At 40.2% G+C, this 26,825-nt stretch overlaps 1 protein-coding gene across 3 annotated transcripts in view; it reads left to right on the top strand.

The window, feature by feature from the left end:
* The window catches only part of LOC145347869 (dual specificity protein phosphatase CDC14A-like), a 164,366-nt gene that overhangs the window by 96,809 nt on the left and 40,732 nt on the right, over positions 1–26,825 (top strand). For all 3 annotated transcript variants that reach the window (XM_080195807.1, XM_080195809.1, XM_080195808.1), the window contains exon 11: positions 4,429–4,591. In XM_080195807.1, coding sequence (XP_080051933.1) covers positions 4,429–4,591 — 163 coding nt within the window. The remainder of the gene's footprint in view (positions 1–4,428; positions 4,592–26,825) is intronic.

Genomic DNA, 26,825 nt, shown 5'->3' with positions numbered 1-26,825 from the left:
GAGCTCCTTTTATATGTTGTATATAATCTATTTTAATGTAACTCTGTCAAGAGAAATAGGTGGGTATTCTGCACAGAGTGATGGGAGAGATGAGAGAAGATAGCCAGCCTGTCTGTTGAAAAATTGTCCTAATCGCTATTCATTTATCCCATATAGTAGCTATGCTTGATTCTAGCCTTATACATTTTTGAACTGTTGGGAATATCCAGACTGCTGATTCTCTTTCTAACTTAAAAATAGAGAGCTTTTCAACTATTAAATATTTTTATACTTTCTCCTTTTTGCTGCTTCCACTTGCTGTGTGTGTGTGTTTATCCATGTCCATTCAGGGGTGGGGGAGGTGGGGTGTTGTTATCTGTTTAATTTACCCTACATTCCTCCTGAGTGATTATAAATTGTGCTTCCCCTTCAGCAGTGCTTAACCTTATCTGCTATACATCCTATCTGTAGTTTTTCTTTACCCAAGGACCAAAGAATATATGAATACATGCATAGAAAAAGATGTGAGAAAATAATAGTAGGGGAATTGGGAAATAGAAGAAATTGCTTCTCGAAAAAGGCAAATTTTGCATATTCTGAGAAGAAAGGAATCTGCCATTTGACACCAAATTGAAGCACCTATACTTGCAGTTAGTGATTTCATCCCCTCATTTGACTGACTAATACTGTTTCTCACGGAGCAAACCTTCTGCACATTGGATATGTCAGCTCAGCATTCCAAACAATACTCTCTGAATAAAAGTGTTTAATGTAGAAAAGGTATTGATTGAATTTATTGTCAGGAACCTTTTAGTCAATCATATCCAACACAACTAAATTCACAAATTAGTGGTAGATGAAGATGGTGGCCTGTTTCTCCCCTTGATTTACAGGTGTGAAATATGATTTGGTTTTACATGATTTTGGTTTCCCACCCTCAAAGAAACACATTTAAAATATGGGTTATTTAAAAACATTTCTTGCTATTCATTTAAGCAATTCAGCATTCACAAAACTCCAGAAAAGGAAATTAAAGGCAGACTTCTAAGAGTTAACTTGCATTAAATAACGTTATATCCTAAGTTACCAAATACACAGTTGTGTATCAAAAACATCAGGATGGCTATTTGAAGTAATTTCATGGATGAAACAAAGAAACAACATTACATTACCTGCTGTTTTACCATCACAAGCATACTCTAGACAAAAGGTGTGCAATTAGTAGATATCAAAACAATATCCCTTGAGAAAATGGAGTATTTTGAGTCATCATTACCACAGAAAATGAAAACATAAACAATATCGAAATTCATCTAAGCAAAAATTCTTTGTTCAAGAAAAGAGCAATACTGCAAAACCATTAACATCCATAAAAAACATATAACAGGTCTAAAGGTAACTTATTTCCAAGTTCTCTTCCAACAGACTCTACCAGTTTGACAGACTCTACCAGTTTGGCACATAACCACCACAGTGGAAGATCGCAGCAAGGATCTGAGAAATGCCAGTTCCAGAACATGAAGAGTACAACATTCCTAAGCTTGAGGCTTGCTGACTGCAGTTTCCACAGGCAAATTATGTAACCAATCTGAGTCTCCTGAGTGCTGCAAGGAGTGTAGTTAAATCAATAGAAGTAAAGATTAAGCAAATCCAAGTTCACAATCTCAATTCTGCTGTAGTGCTGTGGATATGCTGAAAAGTGCTAGTGTTTTCACTAAAAATTATTTGAAGGTTGAATTCTTAGTGGTAATATTTGTGTTAGCCATTATTTATTACTTGTAGTTTGCAAAAGACTAGACTTTGATTTTGTTTTAGTGCTGGTACAATACTTCCTGAAAGGATATTATGCACCATCTGTTAATTTCTTGGATAATAATACCTCTTTCATTTAATGTTGAGCATGCCTGCTTGGACTGTACAGCATGCACATTGCAATGTAATACATTCTTTCCAGTTATGTAGCTGCACAGAAATGATCCAGCTACTCCCCAACCCAAGTGTGTGCAAAATGCCTCCTACAAATACAGGTATGGTTATCTAATCTGTGTGCTAATCTTTTATTAGTCTACAATGACCCAGACATGAGGGAAGGAAACCCTAATGGTGGAAAGATTTGGGAACCATGGGTCTAAAGTTATCACTTGCAATGCTACACTTGGTATGTGTATGCCTTCCATTACTTGTGTATCCCAAAATATTATTGTAATTAGGTAATGAATTGCTATCAAATTTTCATTGCTGTACATTTCTGATGGAGGAGGTTGCTTTTCTTTTATAATTCTAGTGCAGTATTTTGTGAGATAACCAAATAAAATTTTCAGTACATATTTTATTCAAGGTAGGCTGTGAGAGCGCAATTTGAACTCTGGTGCTGGCTTGCAATTTTATGTTATTGGCACAGGGATGTAGTGTTCATTGCAAATCTTTATCTATCCCATTTTAAAATTTGCCTCCACTGCAACTTGATTGTTTAATTTATACTCATCTAGATGTTTAGTCCCTTGCATCTGATCATATGTTGGTTCTGAATTGATAAATTATTCCACAGAAATTTTAATAGACTGGGGTAATAGCGTTACCACTAAATACGTACATAGCCATGCAGGTGAATAATAGAAGATTGACTATATTTTAAATGGAAGCTATAAAGCAGTTATTGTCTTTTTAAACTTGAAAAGTAAAGGTAATGTGGAACTTTCATAATTCAGTTTGTAAGTTTTAAAATATCTTAATTCACCTACCTATCTAAATGTGGTATCACTGAAAGGGAAATATCCATTGCAAAAAGAACCCTAGAGCGGCATGGTGGCATTGTTGCCTTGCAGCACCAGTGACCTAGATTTGATTCCCAGCTTGGGTCACTGTCTGTGCGGAGTCCACACATTCTCCTTGTCTCTGCATGGGTTTCCTGCAGTTTCCTCCTACTGTCCAAAAATGTGCAGGTTATAGGTGGATTGGCCATGCTGAATTCCCCCTCAGTGTATCCTAACAGGCACCGTAGTGTGGCGACTAGGGGAATTTTATTGTTAATGTAAGCCTACCCTGACAAATAAACTATGTTGGAACTTCCATTGTGTTAAGAGGTGTTGCACATTTTCTAAAACAAAACACTCAACCCCTCATTATGTTAACTGCCATGCAGAGTATTCCTGTATTTTTCACAAGTGCTTTCTGAAAACAACTTTTCTATAAAATAAAAAGTGCAAACAAATAAAATTGCACATTTCATGAGAATAAAGATATCTGCCAAATTGTCGTCTTAGGCTTTTAAATGTTTCATGAATTGTTTTACTTGAAGACTTTTACTCTTCTAAATAATCTGGGTTCAGACTTGACTGAATTCAGATTCTATGTCACTTTCACACAAGATGCAGGAGTACCTTTCAGTAGTTTCCAGATTTCCAAACTTATTTGATGAGTTAGAGAATACTTTTAAAATCTTTTATTCATTTAAAGGTTCTTTTGCTGAAAAACTGTATTTTAGGGAGGGAAAAAGACTACTGTTTAGAAATTGCAAATTTCACTTAGCACCTGGCATTTAAGTAAATGTACTTATGTAGTAGACCACGGAGCAGTATTGCCATTGAAGTGGCATTTCTTGAGGGTCATCTATTCAACTTTCTGTCTAAAGGACCCTGAATGAGTTAATAACAAAGCTTAAAAAAAATCAGTTTCCAATAGCATTGCTATTTGTTTTGAATGTACTGGACTTTGAGCAGATTTCTCCAGTTATTAATGCACATTTCTGCTTTGTCCAATTTTATTTGCATCTTGAGAACTGCATTTAAATATCTTTGATCCAAAACCTGTGAACTTTTGTTTTAGAGCAACGATCTTTCTTATTTCTGCATTGCATATAATGCTTGTATGGCTTTGAGTGGAGTCTGAAAATAGTTGAACCAAATTGCTAGTGTGACTTTCAGCAGCATTTTGATCTTTTCTGCACCATTTTTTTTTTGAAAAGTGGAGGCCAATAACAGGCTTGTTTGTGATTTGGGCACTTCCAATTGTCAGCGAAGTTACTGAACTTGAAGATCTATACAACAGCGCGCACACCTTTTTGAAAGTATGGGGTTTCAAAGACACTGCTTGTACTGAAGAATCTCTGCAAGCCAAATGAAATAGTGTGAACAAAATTATTAAAATGAGCCAAAGTTACTTTCAGATGTTGGTTCTGTAGCACGTAGTGCTCAAAAACAGTTACGTATTAAACATTGACTAATTCCAGGAGGAATCACTGCAAGTATTTGAAAGCACCATCTCACCCACCCAGATTTTTCAGCAAGATGTGCTGCCCGAAAACTCAATGATTAAAAATTGACAGTTTGTGTTGGCTTTTGCCAATGTCTGTTTAACCCCTATAAGATCATGCAGTTTTAATTTGACCATTTTAAATATACGGTCTGAATAATAATGAAACCTGTTTTGACCCCTTTAATTTGTCTCCAGGAAGCAAGGCCACATGTGGCTCGAAGGTGATATTTATAGGTCCTTGAAAAAACGGCAGAGTACTGACAAAGAGTGCACTGGATTATCCCGGATCATTTCTGGCATTGACAGTCTCTCCCTTGGTGGGAACATGAAAGTGCATTCCATAGACAAGACAATAGAGGTAAGGATGGTCATATCATAATCACAGTCTTGTCATTCCTACTGTCTGCAATATCACATGCTTGAAGGTGACCCTCAGCAGTGTTTTTAAAGAAAACCTATAGTTTGGCAAAATATGTATATAGAATTTCTGCTAAGAACATGCAGCTCTTGTGTAATGGGCCACTTTAACTGCAACATCCCTTTTTTGCTTTAAGATGTGATATTGCTGACAAGGCCTAAATCATCCATCTCTAGTTTCTCAATGTGTCAGTGGGCTGGCACCTTGATGGCACAATTTTTTTCCAAGTGACTGGTTTGCTTGGCATTAAGTGGAATTTATTGCCCTCCACTGGCAAGTTTGGTGGGGAGAGCATTTAATTATACAGGAGGATGGTGAGTGGGAACTTTGCCATCTTCCTGCCTCCACCCCAATTAAGTCCATGGTGGGGGAACCCCTGAATGCCCTTTCCACCCTGCTGCCAGTTGAGGCTTTCAAGTGGTCAATTAGTCCAACCTTCCGCCCTTGTTGCCAATTCCCCTGCCATCACTCATCCATGGCCTGGGATCAGTGTTGATTCTTGGCCTTGGCTGGTTGTCATACTAGCAGCTGCCTCCATTTCGTGAGTAGCAGTGCTGGCTTCCAGACGGCTCTTGCTGGGCTGGACTTCTGCCCTTGGGTCCTTGATCCGAGGGATGGCCCACCACCATCTAGATAAGTACCTTCCCCTAAAAAGGTGACGAGAGGTTTTCTCAGTTAGCAAGAGCCTCTTTACTGTCATTAAATTCTGCCCAAAGAATCAGTTGGGAGTTGTAAGTAAACCATACTCTGCAGGAGTGATGGGTTTCCTTCTATTTGTTTTCTTTGTTTCTTCACAGTTTGAATACTATGATAAGATGCCATATGATAAGTTAATAAGGTCAAAGCATGTGGAGTCAGGGAATAAGTTGTAATATGAGTTGCCAACTTGCTTTGAGATAGAAAGAAAAGGGTAGGGTTAAAGGGTAACTATTCAGAGGTAGAAGGTAGAAAGTGGGAAGAGGAACAAGAAAGCACAAATAGACAAATCATTAGAAGTAGCAATACAGGTTAAGAAGGACATTTGGGGGGGTGGGTACAAAAACAGGCATTAGGGTTTCATAGAATCCTACAAATGTAGAAGGAAGACATTTGGCCCATCAGGTCTGCACCAACCACAATCCCACCCAATCCCTATCCCATAACCCCAGGCATTTACCCTTGCTAGTCTCCCTGATACTAAGGGACAATTTAGCATAGCCAATCCACCTAACCCACACACCTTTTGGACTGTGGGAGGGAACCAGAGCACCCGGAGGAAACCCACACAGACATGGGGAAAACATGCAAACTCTACACAGACAGTGACCTGAGGCCAGGAATCGAACCCGGGTCCCTGGTACTGTGAGGCAGCAGTGCTAACCACTGTGCCTCTGTGCTGCCCCACCGTGCTCTCCATTTCTAGGGGGATGAAATTGAAAGGTTGTGTTTAACCTGTATCGAACCATGAAATTGTGCATTTTGGTCACCAGATTATTTTGAGAGACATTGGGGCACAAGGGAATGCAAAAGAAAGGAGAGGATGAACATGCTCAGTCTCTTTTCTCTTGAATGGAGAAAGCTTGGAGGTGACTTAATTAGTGGTCTTCAAAGTTATGAACAGTTTTGATAGAGTAGACATGAAGAATGTTCTCTCTTGAGGGAAAGATTAAACCAAGAGGCTCATTACCATGAGATCAAACATGAATTCCCCAAAACCTTCATCTGGGAATGTGGAAGTATTACCACAGGGAATAACTGAATTAAATAATTTAAGGCAGAGCTAGATAAATATAAGGGAGAAGGAAATAGCAGGTTATGCTGATAGGAGTTTGATGAGGAAGGTTAGGAGGAGGCCCAAGTGTGCATTAACACCAGCAATGACTGGTTGGACCAAATGATTGTTTTTTGTTTTTTTTTTGTAATTCTGCACAATTATTGGATCTAGAAAAGCACAGTAATGCATCTACAAATATAGGTCAGTGGTAAATTCTGAACCTTAGGATGTCTTGTGGCTCAGTCAGAAGTGTCTCTGCCTGCAAGTCAAAATGTTGGCTCCCATTGCCAAACTGGTAGGCCACAGAACTGCCCAGCCACTGTTGCAGGTAAGCTAGCATGTATCCACACTATCCCCCACCAGCCCAGATAAGTGATAAATGCGAACAACCGGAAGGGCATTTGGCTGTATAGCAACCTGCCAAATCCAAAAGCAGTGGTTGACATGAAGGTGAACCGTTAACATTGTGACCCCCATGTAATGTGGAAAAAAAACAAAGGTAGAATTTGGAACTTTATGACATTTAACAAAAATCAAATTTGTTTACAAGCATAATTGAAGAGTTTTAACTCCTTTTGCTGTATATACATCCTTGTGTCCTCTGTACTCTTAAGAAAATTCATGTAATGTTACATCAATATTACACAAACTTTTCTACTCAAGTGTTTTCTCTGCAAGAGTCATCGAGTCGAGATCTGCTCTCCTGTCTGCTTTTTCAAGCAACTATTTGAATTCCCTTTCAAACAATTCTGTGTTATAAATTTTTTTTTATTATTCATGGCTAGGCCAGCGTTTACTGCCCATTCCTAATTGGCCTTGAGAAATTGATAGCGAGTTCCTTTCTTAAACTGTTGCAGTCATTATAGGGGAGTACTGTTGGGGAGGGAATTCCAGGATCATGATCCAGCAACAGTGAAGGAATGGCAGTATATTTCCAAGTCAAGCTGGTGAATGGCTTGGGAGGGAATCTCCAGGTGTTGGTGTGCCTGTGTATCTGTTACTCTTTTGGTTCTAGCTGGGTTTGAAAGGTGTTGTCTGAGGAGCCTTGGTGAGTTTCTGAAATGCATCTTGTAGATGGTACGCATTGTTGCTACTGTGCATTGATGGTGGAGGGAATGAATGTTTGTTTGTGGAAAGCTGCCAATCAAGCAGGCTGCTTTATCCTGCGTTGCTTCTTCAGGCTTGTTTGCGCTGCACTCATCCAGGTAAGGGGAGAGTATTCCATCACACTCCTGACTTATGCCTTGTAGATGATGGACAGGCTTAGGGAATCAGGGAGTGAGTTACTCACCACATGACTCCTAGTCTCTATTGCCACTGTATTTATATGCCTACTCCAGTTAAGCTTCTGGTCAATAGTAATCCCCAGGATGTTGCTGATGGGAGTTCAGGCATGGTAATGCCATTGAATGTCAAGGGACAATGGTTAGATTCTCTCTTGTTGGAGATGATCATCGCTTGGCACTGATATGACACAAATGTTACTTGCCACCTTTCAGCCCAAGTCTGTATATTGTTTAGATCTTGTTGCATTTTGGTATCTGAGGAATCACAAAAGGGGCTAAATGTTGCAAAGTTGTCAGTGAACATCCCTGCTTCTGACCTTATGATGACAGAAAGGCCTTTGATGAAGCAGCTGAAGATGGTTGGTCGTGGGACATTACCCTGAGGAACTCCTGAGGTGATGGCCTGGAACTTAGAGTGGCTTCCAACAACCACAACCATCTTCCTTTCTGCTAGGTATGATTCCAACCAGTGGAGAGTTTTCCACAATTCCTACTGACTCCAGTTTTGCTAGAGCTCCTTGATACCAAAACTTGGTCAAATGTGGCCTTGATAAGAACATAAGAACCAGGAGCAGGTGTAGGCCATCTGACCCCTCGAGTTTGCTCTGCCATTCAATAAGATCATGGCTGATTCTTTTCGTGGACTCAGCTCCACTTCCTTGCCCTCTCACCCTAATCCTTAATTCCTTTACTGTTCAAAAACTTATCTATACTTGCCTTAAAAACATTCAATGAGGTAGCCTCAACTGCTTCACTGGGCAGGGAATTCCACAGATTCACAACCCTTTTATGTGAAGAAGTTCCTCCTCAACTCAGCCCTAAATCTATTTCCCCTTATTTTGAGGCCATGCCCCAAGTTTTAGTTTCACCTGCCAGTGGAAACAACTTCCCTGCTTCTATCTTATCTATTCCCTTATCTTATATGTTTCTTTAAGATCTCCCCTCATTCTTCTGAATTCCAATAAGTTTGGCCCCAGTCTACTCAGTCTCTCCTCATAAGTCAACCCTCTCAACTCCCAAATCAACCTAGTGAATCTCTGCACCCCCCCCCAGTGCCAGTATATTATTTCTCAAGTAAAGAGACCAAAACTGTATGCAGTACTCCAGGTGTGGCCTCACCAACACCTTGTACAGCTGCAACCTAACCTCGCTGTTTTAAAACTCCATTCCTCCAGCAATGAAGGACAAAATTCCATTTGCCTTCTTAATTACCTGCTGTACCTGCAAATCAACTTCTTGTGATTTCTTGCACAAGGACACCCAAGTCCCTCTACACAGCAACATGCAGCAATTTTTTACCATTTGAATAATGGTCCATTTTACTGTTATTCCTATCAAAATGGATGACCTCATATTTACCAACATTGTACTTCATCTGCCAGACCCTCGCCTGCCCAGTCAGACTATCTATATCCCTTTGCAGACTTTTAAGCGTCCTCTGCATACTTTGCTCTGCCACTCATCTTAGTATCATCTGCAAATTTTGACACACTACGCTTGGTCCCCAACTCCAAACCATCCATGTAAATCGTAAACAATTGCGATCCCAACATTGATCCCTGAGGCACACCACTAGTCACTGATCGCCAACCAGAAAAATACCCATTTACCCCCACTCTCTGCTCTCTGTTAGTTAACCAATTACATATCCATGCTAATACATTACTGTAACACCGTGCACCTTTATCTTATGTAGCAGTCTTTGGTGCAGCACCTTGTCAAATGTCTTCTGAAAATCCAGATGCACCACATCCACAGGTTTCCCATTGTCCTCTGTGCATGTAATGTTCTCAATTGATGTCAAGGGGCAGTCACCCTTTCCTGATGTTCAGCTGTTTTGTCCATGTTTGAGTTAGATGGTAATGAGGTCAGGAGCTGAGTGGCCCTAGTGGAACCCAAACTGAGTGTGAGCAGGTTATTGTTTAACAGTGCTATGAAGTGTCACTTGTTTATCACCTTTTCCATTTCTTACTGATGAGCAAAGGTGGACTGATGGGGCAGTTGTTGGCTCAGTTGAATTTGCCCTGCATTTTGTGTACAAGACATGGCAATTTTCCACATTGCTAGTGTTGTAGTTACACTGGAACAGATTGGCTATAGGTGTGGCATGTTCTGAAGCACAAGTTTTCACTGTATTATTACCAGAATATTGTCAGGCCCCATTGCTTTAGCAACATCCAGTGCTTCCCTCATTTCTTGATATCATGTGGAGTAGATTAAATTAGCAGAAGACTGATTTTGGAACTTCTGTAGAGGGCCTCGATCTCATCCACTCAGTACTTCTGGCTACAGATTATAGCAAATGCTTAAGCTGTTGCACTGATGTGGTGGGATTCCCACCATTGAAGATGGGTATGTTTGCCTCCAGTGAGCTGGTTAATTGTCCACCAGTATTCACCACTGGGTGTGATGGAGCTTAGATCTGATCTGTTGGTTGTCGAATTGCTTAGCTCTATCACTTGCTGTTTTTATGCTGCTTGTCATGCATGTAGTCATGTGTTGTAGCTCCACCAGATTGACACCTCATTTTCACATATGTCTGATCCTGCTCCTGGCATGCCTTCCTGCACTTTTCATTGAACCAGGGTTGAATCTCAGGCTTGGTGGTAAAGGTAGAGGTGGGAAAAATGCCAAGCCTTGAGCTCACAGATTGTAGTTGAGCACAACTCTGCTTTTGTTGATGGCCCACAGCGTCTCATGACTGTCCAATCTGGACAGTTGCTAGATCTGTTTGAAATCTATCTAATTTTGCATGGTATTCCATCACACTTCTGACTTGTGCCTTGTCGATGATGGACAGGATTTGAGGAGTCAGGAGGTGAGTTTGTGTTAATTGCAGCGTTAATGTAAGCCTACATTAATAAATAAACTTTCAAACTTAAAAAAAATTGGAATTTTCTGGATTGTAGGATAACATTAGATTACTCAACTAATGTATGACCTAGATGTAAATGTGTAACTGAGGCATAAAACAGTGCCAACATAAGTTTTATTTATTAAAAATGCAAACATAATATAAAGAGCGTAAGAACTAGGAGCAAGAATAGGCAATTCAGCTCCTTGAGCCTGCTCTGCCATTCAGTACAGTCATGGCTGATTTCATCTCGGCCTCATTCCACTTTCCTTTTTGTTCTCCATAACAGTTCAACCCATTAATTAAAAATCTGTCTTATCTCCTCAAATTTACTCAATGTTCCAGCGTTCACTACATTCTGGGGTTGTGGATTCCACAGATTCATGACCCTCTTGGGGAAAGTAATTTCTCCTCATCCCTGTTTTAAATCTGATACCCCTTGTCTTAAATTTATGACCTCTTGCTTTAGATTTCCCCACAAGGAAATATCCTCCTACGTCAACTTGTTCAATCCCCTTTTATCATTTTGTATACCTCCATTAGATCTCCCCTTATTCTTCTAAACTCTAGAGAATATCGGCCTAAACTGCTCAATCTCTTTTCATAAGATAAACGTCTCGTCTCTGAAATCAATCTAGTGACTTTCCTCTGAACTGCCTCCAGTACAGCTACATCCTTCCTCAGGTCAGGGAACGAAAACTGTACAGATATTCCAGGTGCAGTTTCATTTAATGCTGTGTTCAATTGCAGCAACGCATTCCTGCTTTTATATTCTATTCCTTTAGCAATAAATGCCAAAATTCAATTTGCCTTCGTTATAACCTGCTGTACCTGTACATTAATTTTCTGCAATTTGTTCACAAGGACACCTTGATCCTCAACACGGAAGTTTCTCACCATTTAGGTTAGTTTCCTCTTTTTTTTCCAACCAAAATAGATAACTTCACACTTTAAACTCCAGTTTGGCATTTACCTAATCTATCCATATCCATTTGTAAATTTATTATTTCCTCGTTGCAACTTGCTATCCCAACTATTTTAGTGTCATCTGAAAATTAGTACCTTCTATCCCTGCATCCAAGTCAATATAGATTGTTAATAGTTGGGTTCCGAGGACCAAATCCTGTGGCACACCACTAATTATCTTGCCAACCAGAAAAAGACCCATTTACCCCCCAACTCTGTTTTCTGTTGGTTATGATGTGGAGCTGGACAGGGGTAAAGCCAGTACTCTATTCAAGCTAATAAACTATCTCCAACCCCATGTGATTTTAACCTTGTGTATTAACCTCGCATGTGACACCTTATCAAATGCCTTCTGAAAGTCCCGATTATACTACATCTACAAGATTCCCATTGTCCGTTTTGCTTGTTACATCTTCGAAGAACTCTAGCAAATTAGTCAAATGCAATTTACCCTTCATAAAACCATGCTGACTCTAATGGACTGAGTTTTGACTTTGCAAATATCCTGTACTCTGTTATTAATGGATTCTAACTATTTCCCAAAGATCGATGTTAAACTTGCTGGTCCATAGTTTCCTACTTAGTGCTTCCCTCCCTTCTTGAATAAGTACATCATATGAGCAACTTTCCAATTCAGTGGAACTTTCCTGCACCCAAGGAGTTTTTCAATTATAACCATTGGACACTCTATCTCTGGATTAATTTCCTTAAGACCCTGGTATGCAAGTCATCAGGCCCTCAGGACTTGTCTGCCTTCAATCCCAAAAGTTTGTCCAGTACTTTTTCCTGAGTAGTGGTGATTGTTCAAAGTTCCTCTGCGTTACCTGTTACTATGAGAATGGTGTTAGTGAGCTCCACTGTGAAAACAAAGGCAAAATACTGATTTAGTGTCTCCATCATTTCTGTGCGGGTTTAGGTTGATTGGCCATGCTAAGAAATTGCCCCTTAGTGTCCAGGGATGCGTAGGTTAGAGGGATTAGTGGGCATGATATGGGGGTAGGGCCTGGGTGGGCTTGTGTTCAGTGCAGACTTGATGGGCTGAAGGGCCTCTTTCTGCACTGTAGGGTCTATGATTCTATGTTCCTCCTCACTAATCCTCCCCAGTGTTATCCTCCAAGGGACCAACATTCACTTTAGCTATTCTCATCCCTTTACTTATAGAAACTTGCTATCCAATTTTTTTTTTTTCGCTTTAGTTTTCTTTAAGTAACCCTTCGTTGATCTGTAAAAGTTCCTAAATCGTGCAGCCTGCCACTGACGGTTTTTGCCTTTTTTATTTTTAACCTGTTTGATTAGCCGCAGATGCATTTTCTCCTTCGTACAATCTATCTTCCCCTCTGGAATATATCTTAGTTGGGGGGAATTGAGTATATCCTTAAAAATCTGCCACTGTTCAACTGTCCTACCTTTTTAGTCTTTTTGCCAAGTCCATTAGGCCCAAATCTATTCTCATGCCTATTTAATTACCTTGGTTTAACAGCTGAACACTAGTGTGGGACTCAGTCTTATTGTCCTTAGACCCTTTCCTGGAGGATCGTTAACTGTGAGATCATTCATTAATCCCTCATTATCATCCAATCTCAAATCCAGAATGGCCTGCTCCCTGGCTGGTTCCAAAACATATATTGCCGCAAATAACAGTCTAATACACTACTTGGACACTATCAATTTTATTTAATTCAGTTAATCTACATCTATATAGAGGCACCTCACTTATGACATCATCGCTAGTCACAGGTGAGGTGCTTGAAGATTGGGGGATGGTAAATGTTGTGCCTTTGTTTAAAAAGGCTGCAGGGAAAAGCTTGGGAACTACAGGCCAGTGACCCTCATATCTGTAGTGGGTAAGTTTTTAGAAGGTATTTTGAGAGACGGGATCTACAGATGTTTAGAGATGTAAGGACTGATGGGGCACAGTCAGCGTGGCTTTGAGTAGAAAATCATGTCTCTCAAATTCGAATTTTTTGAAGAGGTCACCAAGAAGATAGATGAGGGTAGTGCAGTTGATGTTGTCTATGTGGACTTGAGCAAGTCCTTTGACAAAGTACCACATGGTAGGTTGTTGCATAAGATTAAATTTTGCGGGATCCAGGGTGAGATAGCCAAATGGATACAAAATTGGCTTGATGACAGAGCTTGGGTGTAGAGGGTTGTTTTTCAAACCAGAGGCCTGTGACCAGTGGTGTGCCTCAGGGATTAGTGCTGGGTCCACTGTTATTTGTTATTTATATTAATAATTTGGATGAGAATTTAGTAGGCATGGTTAGTCTGCAGTTGACACCAAGGTTGATGGCATAGTAGACAGTGAATGAGATTATCTCGGATTGCAATGTGATCTTGATGAATTGGGCTGACGAATGGCAGATGGAGTTCAATTTAGACAAATGTGAGGTGATGTATTTTGGTCGATCGAACCAGGGCAGGACTCACTCAGTTGATGGTAGGGTGTTGGAGAGAGTTATAGAGCAAAGAGACCTAGGGGTATAGGTTCGGAGCTCCTCGAAGATGAAGTCACAGGTGGACAGAGTGGTAAAGTGGGCATTTGGCATGCTTGGTTTCACTGATCAGAACATTGAATACAAGAGTTGGAACGTCTTGTTGTAGTTGTACAATAAGAACATAAGAAATAGAAGCAGGAATAGGCCACCTAGCCCTGTGACCCTGCCCCGCCATTCAATAAGATCATGGCTGATCTTGTAGTGGTTCATTTCCACTTACCCACCTGCTCCCTATAACCCTCAGTTCCCTTACTGGTCAGAAATCTATCTACCTGTGACTTAAACATGTTCAATGAGGTAGCCTCCACTGCTTCAATGGACAGAGAATTCCAGAGATTCACTACTCTCTGAGAGAAGAAGTTCCTCCTCAGCTCTCTAAACTGACTCCCCCTTATTGTGACGCTGTGTCCTCTAGTTCTTGTTTCCTTTCTAAGTGGAAAGAATCTCTCTGCCCCCACCCTATCTAGCCCCTTCATTATCTTATGTGTCTATAAGATCACCCCTCAGCCTTCTAAACTCCAACGAGTACAGGCCCAATCTGCTCAATCCTTCTTCATAAGCTAACCCCCTCAGCTCCGGTATCAATCTGGTGAACCTTCTCTGCACCCCCTCTAAGGCCAGTATATCCTTTTGCAAAAAAGGGGACCAAAATTGCACACAGTACTCCAGTTGCAGCCTCACCAGTACCCTGTACAATTGCAGCAAGACCTCCCTGCTTTTATATTCCATCCACTTAGCTATAAAGGCCAACATTCCGTTTGCCTTCTTGATCACCTGCAAACTGACTTTTTGTGATTCAGGTCCCAGGACCCTCTGCACAGCAGCATGTTTTAATTTATCACCATTTAAATAATCCATTTTACTATTATTCCTTCCAAAGTGGATAACCTCACACTTGCCAACATTATACTCCATCTGCCAGATCGTTGCCCACTCACTCAGCCTGTCCAGATCTCTCTGCAGACTTTCCGCGTCGTCCACGCAATTCACTTTCCCACTCATCTTTGTGTCATCAGCAAACTTTGTTACCCTACACTTGGTCCCCTCCTCCATATCATCCATGTATATGGTAAACAGTTGAGGTCCCAGCACCGATCCCTGTGGCAATCCACTAGTCGCCAACTGCCAACCAGAAAAGCACCCGTTTATTCCAACCCTGCTTCCTGTTAGATAGCCAATCCTCAATCTATGGTAACAGTTTACTCCCAACTCTGTGTACCTTTATTTTCTGCAGCAACCTTTTGTGAGGCACCTTATCAAACGCCTTCTGGAAATCTAAAAACACCACATCCACCAGTTACCCCCTGTCAACCGCACTCTTTACATCTTCATAAAAATCCAGTAAGTTCGTCAAACATGACTTTCCCTTCATGAATCCACGCTGTGTCTGCTTGATTGAACCACTCTTTTCCAGATGTCCTGCTATTTCTTCTTTAGTGATGGATTCCAGCATTTTCCCAACTACAGACATTAAGCTAACCAGCCTGTAGTTACCCGCCTTTTGTCTATGTTTTTTAAACAGTGGCGTCATATTAGCTGTTTTCCAATCAGCCGGCACTTCCCCAGAGTCTAGCGAATTTTGATAAATTACTACTAATGCATCTGCTATTACTTCTGCCATTTCCTCGTTTCCCACCACTAAATTCTCCCCCCTCGTCTTCTAAGGGTCCAACATTCACTTTAGTCACTCTTTTCCTTTTTATATATTTATAAAATCTTTTACTATCAGTTTTTATGTTTTGCACTAGTTTAGTTTCATAATCCATCTTTCCTTTCTTTATCGCTTTCTTAGTTCTCCTTTATTGTTTTTTTAAAGCTTTCCCAATCTTCTAATTCCCCACTAGTTTTGGCCACTCTATGCATCAGTTTTTAATTCAGAACTTTCCCTTATCTCCTTAGTTATCCATGGCTGGTTATCCCTTTCCTTACATTCCTCCTTTATCACCGGAATATATTTTTGCTGAGTACTAGACATTGGAAAGGCCACACTTGGAATACTTTTTCTAGTTTAATAATATCCTTTCTATAATAGGGTGATCAGAACTGTATAGATTGCAGAAAAGATTTACTAGGATGCTACCGGGACTTGGTGGTTTGAGCTATAAGAAGAGACTGGACAGGCTGGGACTATTTCCTCTGGAGCATAGGAGGCTTGGGAGTGATCTTATAGAGCTCTATGAAATAATGAGGGGCAGAGATCAGCTAGATAGTCAATATCTTTTCCCAAAGGGAAAACTAGAGGGCATAGGTTTTAGGTGAGAGAGGAGAGATATAAAAGGGGCACTTCTTTCAGAGGGTGGTGAGTGTCTGGAACAAGTTGCCAGAAGTAATAGTAGAGGTGGGTACAATTTTGTCTTTTAGAAAGCATTTAGACAGTTACACGGGTAAGATGTGTATAGCGCGATATGGGTCAAACATGGGCATTTGAGACTAGCTTGGTGTTTTTTTTTAAAAAAGGGGGTAGCATGGACAAGTTGGACCAAAGGGCCTGTTTCCATGCTGTAAATCTCTGACTCTTTGATATACCTTGGTTGAGTCTGTTCAAAAGCAATGCTGGAAACTGACTGAGGGCAAGAAATGGGGCTAATGAGGATACCTAGTTCCTGTAGTGTTGAAAAACACAGCACAAGGTCAAAGTTGAACACAGGATTAGCACTACCAAAAGGCTTAGGCTGGGGAAGTCGACTAAATGATAAACGTCTAATACAAAAAACTGAAGTTTCCTTTTGCAGAAAGATTAGCAGTTTGAAAGGCATTGATTTTAATTGCCTAATTAATTGGTTCTTTTCCTGTGTCATTGACCTTGTGTGTCTCCCCCATTTCACAATTCATTGCAGTGCTGCAAATAGTGAGTTTGACAGTTGTGGGGCCCACTCAAATATTCTGGATACCTGGTCTTTCTGGACTGTTTATTAATGTTCATCCTGCTATGGTCTTCTGTGATTCTTGACACAGTTTCCCAAATCTCAGTATAGTATCAGCAGCAAATTTCAATCTTATTTCCTCACCCAGATGATTAATGAAGATTTTCAGATCAGAATTAATAAATGATGTTGCAATGTACCTGGAATCTTGGTTTTATACCATATAATTAAATGACTTGGATGAAAGAATAAAGAATTTCTTATCCAAGTTTGTAGATTACATTACACTAAATTGGGAGGCAAGTAAGATGCATAAATGGGAACTGGAATTACAAGGGCTCAAGTTAACTCTGACAGATGGAGTTCAATGTTGACCCTGAGAAAGGAAAATTGGAATGCATTCTTAAATTAAACATTGTGGCAGAGCAAGGGAATTTGTACATTATGTACACAATTATTTAAACTATTGCATAAGTACTAATCAAAAGGCCATTGGAATGCTGACCTTTTACCAGAAAAAAATTGTAATACAGAAGTTGTCAGTCCACTTTTGGTGTACAGTTTCGGGCATTAAATCTCAAAAATATTTTGATTGTGAAAGGGTTATTGATGTTAGGACTGCAACAGTTTTTATTATAAGAGCAGGTTGAATGAACTTGGTACGTAATCAAAGTATTTAAAATGTTGACAAAATTCAAAAGGGTGGGCATGAAGAAACTAATTTCTCAGGTGTAGTGTTCTGGAAAAAGAAAGAAAAGCTTAAAAGTTAGAGCTGGGCGATTTAGGAGTGAAATCAAGAACCACACTCTCACAGGATAGTGGAAACATGACGCTTTCTAGAAAGGATATATACGCTGGTTCAGTTGAAATTTTCAAAACTCGGAATCTCGAACAAAAGTGAGTAGTTGAGATTCAGGGACAGGTTAGTCATAGTATAATAAAATAGTAGGCAGGTTTGCAGAACTGAATGGTGTACTCATGTTCGCATGTAATAATTAAGAGATGCTTAAACATACAACTATTGTACACCACTCAGCACATTTCCTCAGTCCAGGAACCTTGCCTTTTGTTTTCACTCCTCAAACCATCCCTATGCATGTGTTTTCTTTTAATTCTGTACACTTTTATCTTTACTATTGGTTGCACCAAATGCAACTTTCACCTGAATTTCCCCACATAAGGGCAATAAGCTAAAAGTATTCCATGTACAGTGTTGAGTCTTCATATTTATAAGCAATTTGAAGACAATGTAACTTGCACAAAATAGATTTGAGTAACTTTTATTTGTCTCTTTCACTTGTGGAAGAAAGCTGAGTTTTGCAGCATTCCATGTATATGACTTGTACATAACAACATTTTCGTTGAAATTCAAAAAATAAACTTTGTGCCAAATTGTTGCCCTAGAAACGCACATGCAACATTTGGTTTTTGCACTGTGTAGCATTTAATTTTGTTGACTGGAGGCTGCTATGCAACGTGACTGACATTGGTTGCTAGTTAGTTATGCAGGATTCAGCAATGGAATGTATGCACGTTAGTCTTTCGAAAGTGGATACAGTAATGATATATGTATTGGTTGTTAGACCAAGAGATGATGGTTTGGTTATTAAGAGGGTGTAGTGATGAAATGGGCTTGTGTATGTACCTGTTTGTTGGGTCTTAACCTTTGTGGAAATACTTAATGAACAAGCTGGTTGAAAATTTTCGATTTCTGTAACTAGCATCGGCAAGTTATATTTTTGTACTGCAGACACTAATAATTAGCAGCAATGGTGAGGAAGTTGCCATGGTTTCAGCTTGTTCTTGTTGATTGTGAGAGTGCGAACAGCTGCTTTATCAAAATAGATACAGCTGGTGGCTAATAGCAAAGTAATTTGGAACAAAAGAGTTGGCGTTTCTGATTTTTACTGTTCCTTATTTTGTGCATGAAACTAGTTAAGTTTCAATAAATGTATATTGAAATTATCAGTGATTGTATTTGCTGTTCCCACTTTTCACTGCTCCCAATTGATCATATGCTCAGTGGTCATCTCCTAGAATGAAATGACTGTTATATTTGTGCTGCGAGTACATATTAAAAAGAATCTCTCAGTTAAAGTCCCATCCCCATGTGACATAATTTGATCCAGAAGCAGTAAAGTAAGGATTTTTTTTAAAAGTAGTTTCTTTAAAACATCTCTGGAATCTACATTGTTTTTAAGAAGGGTTGCAAAGCATTTTTAAGAGTTTGCCTCAACTGAAAAGGAATCAATTGCAATTTTCTTGGATAATAAATATTGGCCAATGTGGCTTGGCAACAGTACCAATAGGAAGGAGGTTAAGATGCAGAAATCATGTGACTTGATACAAAAGAGACCAGTAAGCCAGAGAGCTGAACAGTAAAAGTGTTTTGTATGCTTGTGTGCTGGTGTGCACCAGCTGCACATAGTGGTGGTATTATCAGAGATCCAGGGTAATGCTTTGGAGACCTGGGTTCAAATTTCACCATAACAAAAATTTGAAATTCAAATTCAATGACCATGAAGCCACTTTTAATTGTCATTAATACTTAATTCTCTAATTTCCTGTAGGAAATCTGCCATCTTTACCTGGTCTAGCTTACATGTGACTCCAAATCCATATCAATGTCGTTGATTTGTGAACTGTCCCCTGAAATGGGCCACTCAGTTAATTCGAGGACATTTCGGGATGGGTAACAAATACTTGCCAGTGATACCCAATTCCCATAAAAGAATAAAGAAAAAAAAAGTTAGCTTATTACCTTTTCAGAATCTGGAGGGACCATACAGCTCCCTGAGAGAAGAAGACTTCTCTCTTTCCTGCAATACTCCTGCATTGGAGAACTGTGGGGCATGTTCTCTTCCATTTCTCAAATTGCTTCTAGAATTTGACTACTTTTTCACAACTTTAGCCCCTGTTGCAGCCAGAATGAATGCACCTTGTCTTTAAGCAGGTTAGTTTTAAATGGTGCTAACTTTACAAAACCTTCAGCCTTCTACTGAGATATATAGCCACCAAACAACGCATTCAGCATGAGACTGCATGCCTCAATCATTATAATTAGTAGGCAGTAACATTTATTGCAGGTGATTCTCTGACTACAGCTAGATGAATAGGAATGGAACCAACACAGGGCAACCCAACCAACTGTATGATAGAGGATAGGCATTGAAGGAGGACGGTATTGTCAATTATGTAAAAAAAAACTGCAGAGTAAAGGTAAGGCAGGATAGTTTATCAGTCACAAAAGCTGAAATTTGTGGATTCGATTATGGCTGTTTTACATGTGGAAATCTGGGAGGATTCAGACATGGAGTTGAGGGAAAGGTGGCGTAGATCAGAAGGAAACATGTTTCAGCACTTGAGAGGAAAGGAGAGCTGGAGGTGAGGTGGTCATTAGTAAGGACAGATCCTCTTTGTTTGGGATTTTGTGGTGTTGGGAGATTTTAACATATTTCAAGGAAAGACAGGCAGTACCTGATGAGAGGGATCTGTTGATATTGGCTATGGTGGGTTCCGGAAAGAAGTTGAGTTGTTAAACAGCTAAGTGAAAATAGGTTCAAGGGAGCAGGAGTTTGGGCTTGTGGTGAAAATGAGCTACAAGAGCAGGTAGAAAAAGGTGCAGGTTGAGGGTTAGATAGTTTGGTAGCTTTAGGGAAAATTCTACTGAGTTAGGGGAAGGGAGGAGAAGCAGCAATGGCAACTGGACAAATATTCTCCATCTTAGTACAAGGTGCTTGCACTTGCGATAAAGTTGGAGGGAAGAGGGAGAATGCATTTGTAGTGAAGTTGTGCTGCATATTTGTATTCCTGGTTTAATAAGCAGTAATGACTGAGATCTAGCCAGACTTAGCAATTGTTCAGGAACTTGCCTCGTGGGTGTGAAGGAGAGTAATGGGGAGAAAAACATCAAAGGTGAGGTCGTGATTGAGCAGATTGGTAGCTGAAGAAATATTATGGTGCATGGAAGGCAAAAAACCAGATTGTTTGAATTTTGGAAGTGTCCTGAATGAATTAGTTTTCCAGCAATGGATAATGATGTGAAGTTGGAAGGGGCTTATGAGTAGAGAGAGACACAAGGAAGAAATCAGAATTGGCCTCATCAGTGACACAGTAGAGGTGACAAGGACAGTTAAGATAGTAGGGATGGCTCTGAATGTGGGTAGGGAAGTTTATGGAGCGATTTGGGGAGAATAGGAGTGAACTCAGGAGAAAGCATGAAAGCATGATGATTTGAGATAAACTTTGGAATAATGAAGAATGCAAAGTCATTTGCTAAGAAGCTGAGGGAAGAAAGCGGTGAGGATATACAGAAAAGTGGTTCTGTACTTTGGCAGTTAAGAACAAGGCAGAGGCGATGGGTCAATTCCAGCTCAGCGAGCCCAGAAGACTTGAGTGGAAGCTGTTTTCTAGGCTCCCCACTGGTGGTCATGGCCTCCGTGCATCTCCAGTAAAGATTTCCAGCACTGTAAACTCCGCACTGGAAATTGGCACAGAGCTGCATAATGTATGGAAGTTCTAAATTTGCATGTATTATAAATTAGCATTAGCAGGCCAGACGTGGCCTGGGATTGAAATCAAACCTCCCCCCCCCCGCCCGGTGAGGGTGGGGGTCTCGTTGCTACTTTGCATTTGGGCTGAGTGCAGAGAGGGAGGCCGGCGACTGGGACTGGCCATCGGTGGGGGGGAGGAGTTGGCCTGATGGGGGGTGGTGGTGTGTGTTCGTGTGTGCATGTGTCCCACTGGTTTTTGGACTGATTTATGCTGAGGCACTCTGCAGGACATGGAGTGCAGGAGAGTCACTTTGCAACTCCCGCTGAAAAAAGCCAGTGTGATTTACTCCAGTTTTTATGCTAATCCAACACTTTGGAGAATTGCCCCCAGGGAGTCTAAACCTTTGGAAAAATTATTGCTTTTTCTTCACGAATGTGATGAGAGTGTCTCTGGTTGTCTTGACAAGATGAGATCAGCTGCCTTCTTGATGAGGCATTTCCAAAATCTACAAAAAAAGGAGCAACTTGAATGTGAGTAGCAAGAAATATAAAAGCAGACATAACTTCTAGAAGTATAAAAAGGAAGAATAATTAATTAAACACTGCTCCCTTAACTGATTGGATTGGGGAATTAATAATGGAAAGGGAGGAGATGGCAGAATCTTTGAACGAGTATTTTGTATCTGTCTTTATATTGAAGACACTAAAAGCATCCCAAGAATAGCAGAAAGCATGGGGCAAAAGGGAGGGCAGAACTATCACTTGACCAAAAAAGCTAACGCAGCTAAATCCCCTGGACTTGATGGCTTGCAGAATCTTAAAAGAAGCGACTACACACACATTTGATGCATTGATTAGAATCTTGTAAAATTCCCCCAATTCTGGAAAGGTCACAGCAAATTAGTAAACTGTAAAAATGAAAAATAAACTGCATTAATGAAAGAGTTAGTCTAACAATGTCATTGCAAAATACTTGAATCCATTATTAAGGAAGTAGTAGTTAATCGTTTAGAAAATAATAAATTCTACCTGAATCAACATGCATTTTTGGAAGGAAAATCATATTTGACAAATGTATTGGGTTATTTGAGGCTCTAACAAACAAGATGGATAAGAGGAAACATTAGATTGGGTATTCGAATTTCCAAAGCATTCGGTAAGATGCTACATTAAATATTGTTGCACAACATAAGAGCTCATGGTGTTGAGGGATAGAAGATTGGGATTGGCTAGCTGACAGGAAACAGGAAGTCAGGATATAACTAACTAGTTGCCATAAGGATCCCTGCTGGGGCCTCAACTTGTGTCAATAACTTGGAAAGGGACAGTGAACTGCAGCCAAATTTGCTGCTGATTCAAGATGCATAGATAAGTAATGATGCAAAAATATGTAGGAAAGCAATTTTGAGGGCTGTATGGCTGCAAACCGGTATTGATAGGTTGTGATTGGGCAAAAACTCGACGGATGGAGAATGATGTGGAAAAATGAGTTTGCCCACTTTGTTTTTCTATTCTCCCTTCCAGTGTTAAATGGAGAAATGCTGTGATATAGAAGGATCTGGGTGCCCTTGTTCATGAATTGTAAAAAGTTAGTATACAGGTAATTGAGAAGGTAAATGGAATGTTCATCTTTATTGCAAGGGTATTGAAGTACAAAAATAGAGAAATCTTGTTAGAGCTGTACAGGGCATTGAAAGGATCATGTCTAGTGTAATGCATACAGTTTTGGCTTCCCTATTTAAGGAGCAATATACTTGTATTGCAGTCAGGTCAGAGAAATGTCACAAGGTTGATGATTGTCTCAAAGAAAGTTTGGGCCGATACTGCTGAAGTTTAAAGAATGAGGTGTCATTTTATTGAAGCATGTTAGATTCTTGGGGAAATGCAAAATACTGCTGAATCTGAAATAAAAACAAACTGCTGGAATTACTTAGCATCTGTTGAGAGAGAGAGAAGCAAAGTTAATGTTTCAGGTTGATGACCTTTCATATGATTCTTAGTAGGCTTGACAGGATAGATGCTGAGGATGTTTCCCCTTGTGGGGAATTTTGATCTAGGCAGCACCGTTTCGAAATAAGAGTCTTCCAATAAAGTTGAAGAGGAGGAATTTTTTCCCACAGGATTTTTGGAACTTTCTACCTCTGAGGGCCTGGGTCATTGAGTGTATTCAAGATTTAGTGGGACAGATTTATGATCTACGAGGGAGTTGAGGGTTGTGGGTAGCAAGCAGGAAAGGCCATGATCAGATTAGCCCTGATCTATTTGAATGGTGGGCGCATCAAGCTCGAGGGGCCAGATGGACTTCTGTTCCTATTTATCATATTTTCTTTAAAGAAAGCTAATTAGGGATTGGTTTATTTTACTGGATTATAGATTTGCAATGAATGGTAGCGAGGGAAGGAATCTAGAAAACCAGGTAAATTATTAAAAATAAATAAAGCTTGTACTAAATATTGTGAGAAATGCAATGCTAAAAATGATCAATGTAAATTCTCTGGAGAGACAGAAGAACTGAAGATAGCAGAAGTAGTTTTAAAGTTTTTTTATTATGAATTATTTCAAAATTTCATTCGACAAATACATCTATGACAAAAACAAAATGAAACAAAATGCTGGAAAATCTCAGCAGTTCTGACAACATCTGTGGAGAGATCATAGAGCCAGCGTTTCAAGTCTGGATGACCCTTCATCAGATCTTTTGTCTATTGTCTCTCCGCAGATGCTGTCAGACCTGCTGAGATTTTCCAGCATTTTCTGTTTTTGTTTCAGATTCTAGCATTAGTATTTTGCCTTTATCTTAGATCCCCTGTAACATTGTGAATCAACACTGCATTGAAATTTAATGGAAAGTGAGTGTGAAGCTAGCAAGATGTGCATGCAGTATACAATTTCTAATATATGCAATTTTAATGCTATTTTTACTGTAACAGATTTGTTAGCGCGAATGTGACTTGAAGTCATTTTTTTTAATAAAGTTCCCTGGAGCAGCTGGCAATCTAAGGAATGAATTTGTTTCCCACCCACGTGAGGTAGCAAGTATGTATCACTTGCTAGTTTAAGCAACATGCGTGGTATAAATAGAGCATGTGTCATTGCAGTTATGACATGTGAAAAGATTATTAAAGAATTAAAGATAGTATAATTTGTGCACTTAGTGTTTGTACTAAAAATGGTTTTATTCTCCCCATTTCAATGTCTGATTGTGATTTCAGGTTAAATGTTTTTGTCAGTTAAATGTGCTTCAACTCTAAAAATTGTTTGCATTCTAAATTTACAACCCTTGTATTTTAAAGAATTTGCTTTATTTCCCTTTCCTTGAGCTCTTCCAATCCAACCCTAACAAATACCTGTACGGATTTGGTGCCTTTGACATTTCATGGTTCTTTATTGAGGAAAAAATGGCACAGAGCAGGAGAGGAAGTCTTGAAGAATATGGCTGAAAACATGAGATCTCCTGAGTCTTCTGAAATTGAGGAGAGGGGTAATTGAGTAGAATGATTTTGGAAGAGTTTTATTGAAAAAAGCTTCAACTTTCCATAGTCACTGGGGGAAGAGATCATCAAAGAAAGCTGGTAATGGAAAACAGAGAGTTGTACAGTACACTGGCTGGGGGAGATTGCAGAGCTAATGTGAACAAGACCATGGAGTAATCTGAAAACTAGAAGATGATACTGATTTCAAAGCACTTAGAAATGAATGTGTGGAAATCTGTGAAGGAGAGTAATGAAAAGGGGATAGAAACATGGGAACATAGAACAGTACAGCACAGTACAGGCCCTTCGACCCTCAGTGTTGTGCTGAGCTATGTCCAAACCCAAGATCAAGCTATCCCGCTCCCTATTATCCTGGTGTGCTCCATGTGCCTATCCAATAACCGCTTAAAAGTTCCTAAAGTGTCCGACTCCACTATCACAGCAGGCAGTGTATTCCACACCCCAACCACTGAGTGAAGAATCTACCTTGGACATCCCTCCTTTATCTCCCACCATGAACTTATAGTTATGTCCCTTAGTAATAGCTACATCCACCCGAGGAAACAGTCTCTGAATGCCCACTCTATCTATCCCCCTCATCATCTTATAAACCTCTATTAAGTCGCCCCTCATCCTCCTCTGCTCTAAAGAGAAAAGCCCCAGCTCCCTCAACCTTTCCTCATAAGACCTACCCTCCAAACCAGGCAGCATCCTGGTAAATCTCCTCTGCACTCTCTCCAATGCTTCCACATCCTTTTTATAGTGAGGTGACTAGAACTGCACACGATATTCCAAATGTCGTCTCATCAAGGTCCGGCATAGTTGCAGCATAACCCCACAGCTCTTAAACTCAAACCTCCTGTTAATAAACGCTAACTCATTATAAGCCTTCTTCACAGCTCTATTCACTTGAGTGGCAACCTTCAGAGATCTGCGGATACGAACCCCAAGATCTCTCTGTTCCTCCACATTCCTCAAAACCCTGGCGTTGACCCGGTAATTCGCATTCAAGTTTGTCCTACCAAAACCTCTCTCTTATCAGGGTTAAACTCCATCTGACACTTTTCGGCCCAGCTCTGCATCCTATCAATATCTCTTTGCAGCCTGCAAGATTCCTCCACCTCATCCACTACTCCACCAATCTTGGTGTCATCAGCAAATTTACTAACCCACCCTTCAGCCCCCTCTTCCAAATCATTGATAAAAATCACAAATAGCAGAGGACCCAGCTCTGATCCCTGTGGTACACCACTGGTAACTGGCCTCCAGTCTGAAAATTTTCCATCCACCACCACCCTGTGCCTTCTATGATACAGCCAGTTACTTATCCAATTGGCCAAATTTCCTTCTATCCCACACTTCCTTACCACCTTCATGAGCCTACCATGGGGAACCTTATCAAACGCCTTACTGAAATCCAAGTATATGACATCAACTGCTGTACCTTCAACTACACTCTACGTAGTTACCTCCTCAAATAATTCAATCAAATTTGAGAGGCAGGACTTACCCCTCACGAAACAGTGCTGACTATCCTGGATTAAACTGCATCTTTCCAAATGGTCGTTAAGTCCTATCTCTCAGGACCCTTTCCATTAACTTTCCAACCACTGATGTAAGACTAACTGGTTTATAATTACCAGGGTAATTCCTATTTCCTTTCTTGAAGAGGAGAACAACATTCGCCAGTCTCCAGTCCCCTGGTACAATCCCTGTGGACAGTGAGGACCCAAATACCAAAGCTAAAGACTCCGCAATCTCATCCCTTGCCACCCAGTGTATCCTAGGATGTATCCCATTTGGCCCAGGGGACTTATCAACCCTCAGGTTTTTCAAAATTGCTAATACATCTTCACTCAGAACATCTGCCTCCTCCATCCTATCAGCCTGTATCACGCACTCATCCTCAAAAACATGGCCCCTCCCCATAGTGAACACTGAAGAGAAGTATTCATTCAATGCCTCATCTATCTCTTCTGATTCCATG

Source organism: Carcharhinus amblyrhynchos, chromosome 9 (assembly GCF_965287045.1).
Source record: "Carcharhinus amblyrhynchos chromosome 9, sCarAmb.v2.hapA, whole genome shotgun sequence".
Taxonomy (NCBI): Eukaryota; Metazoa; Chordata; class Chondrichthyes; order Carcharhiniformes; family Carcharhinidae; genus Carcharhinus; species Carcharhinus amblyrhynchos.
This window is presented reverse-complemented; position numbering and strand designations above follow the sequence as displayed.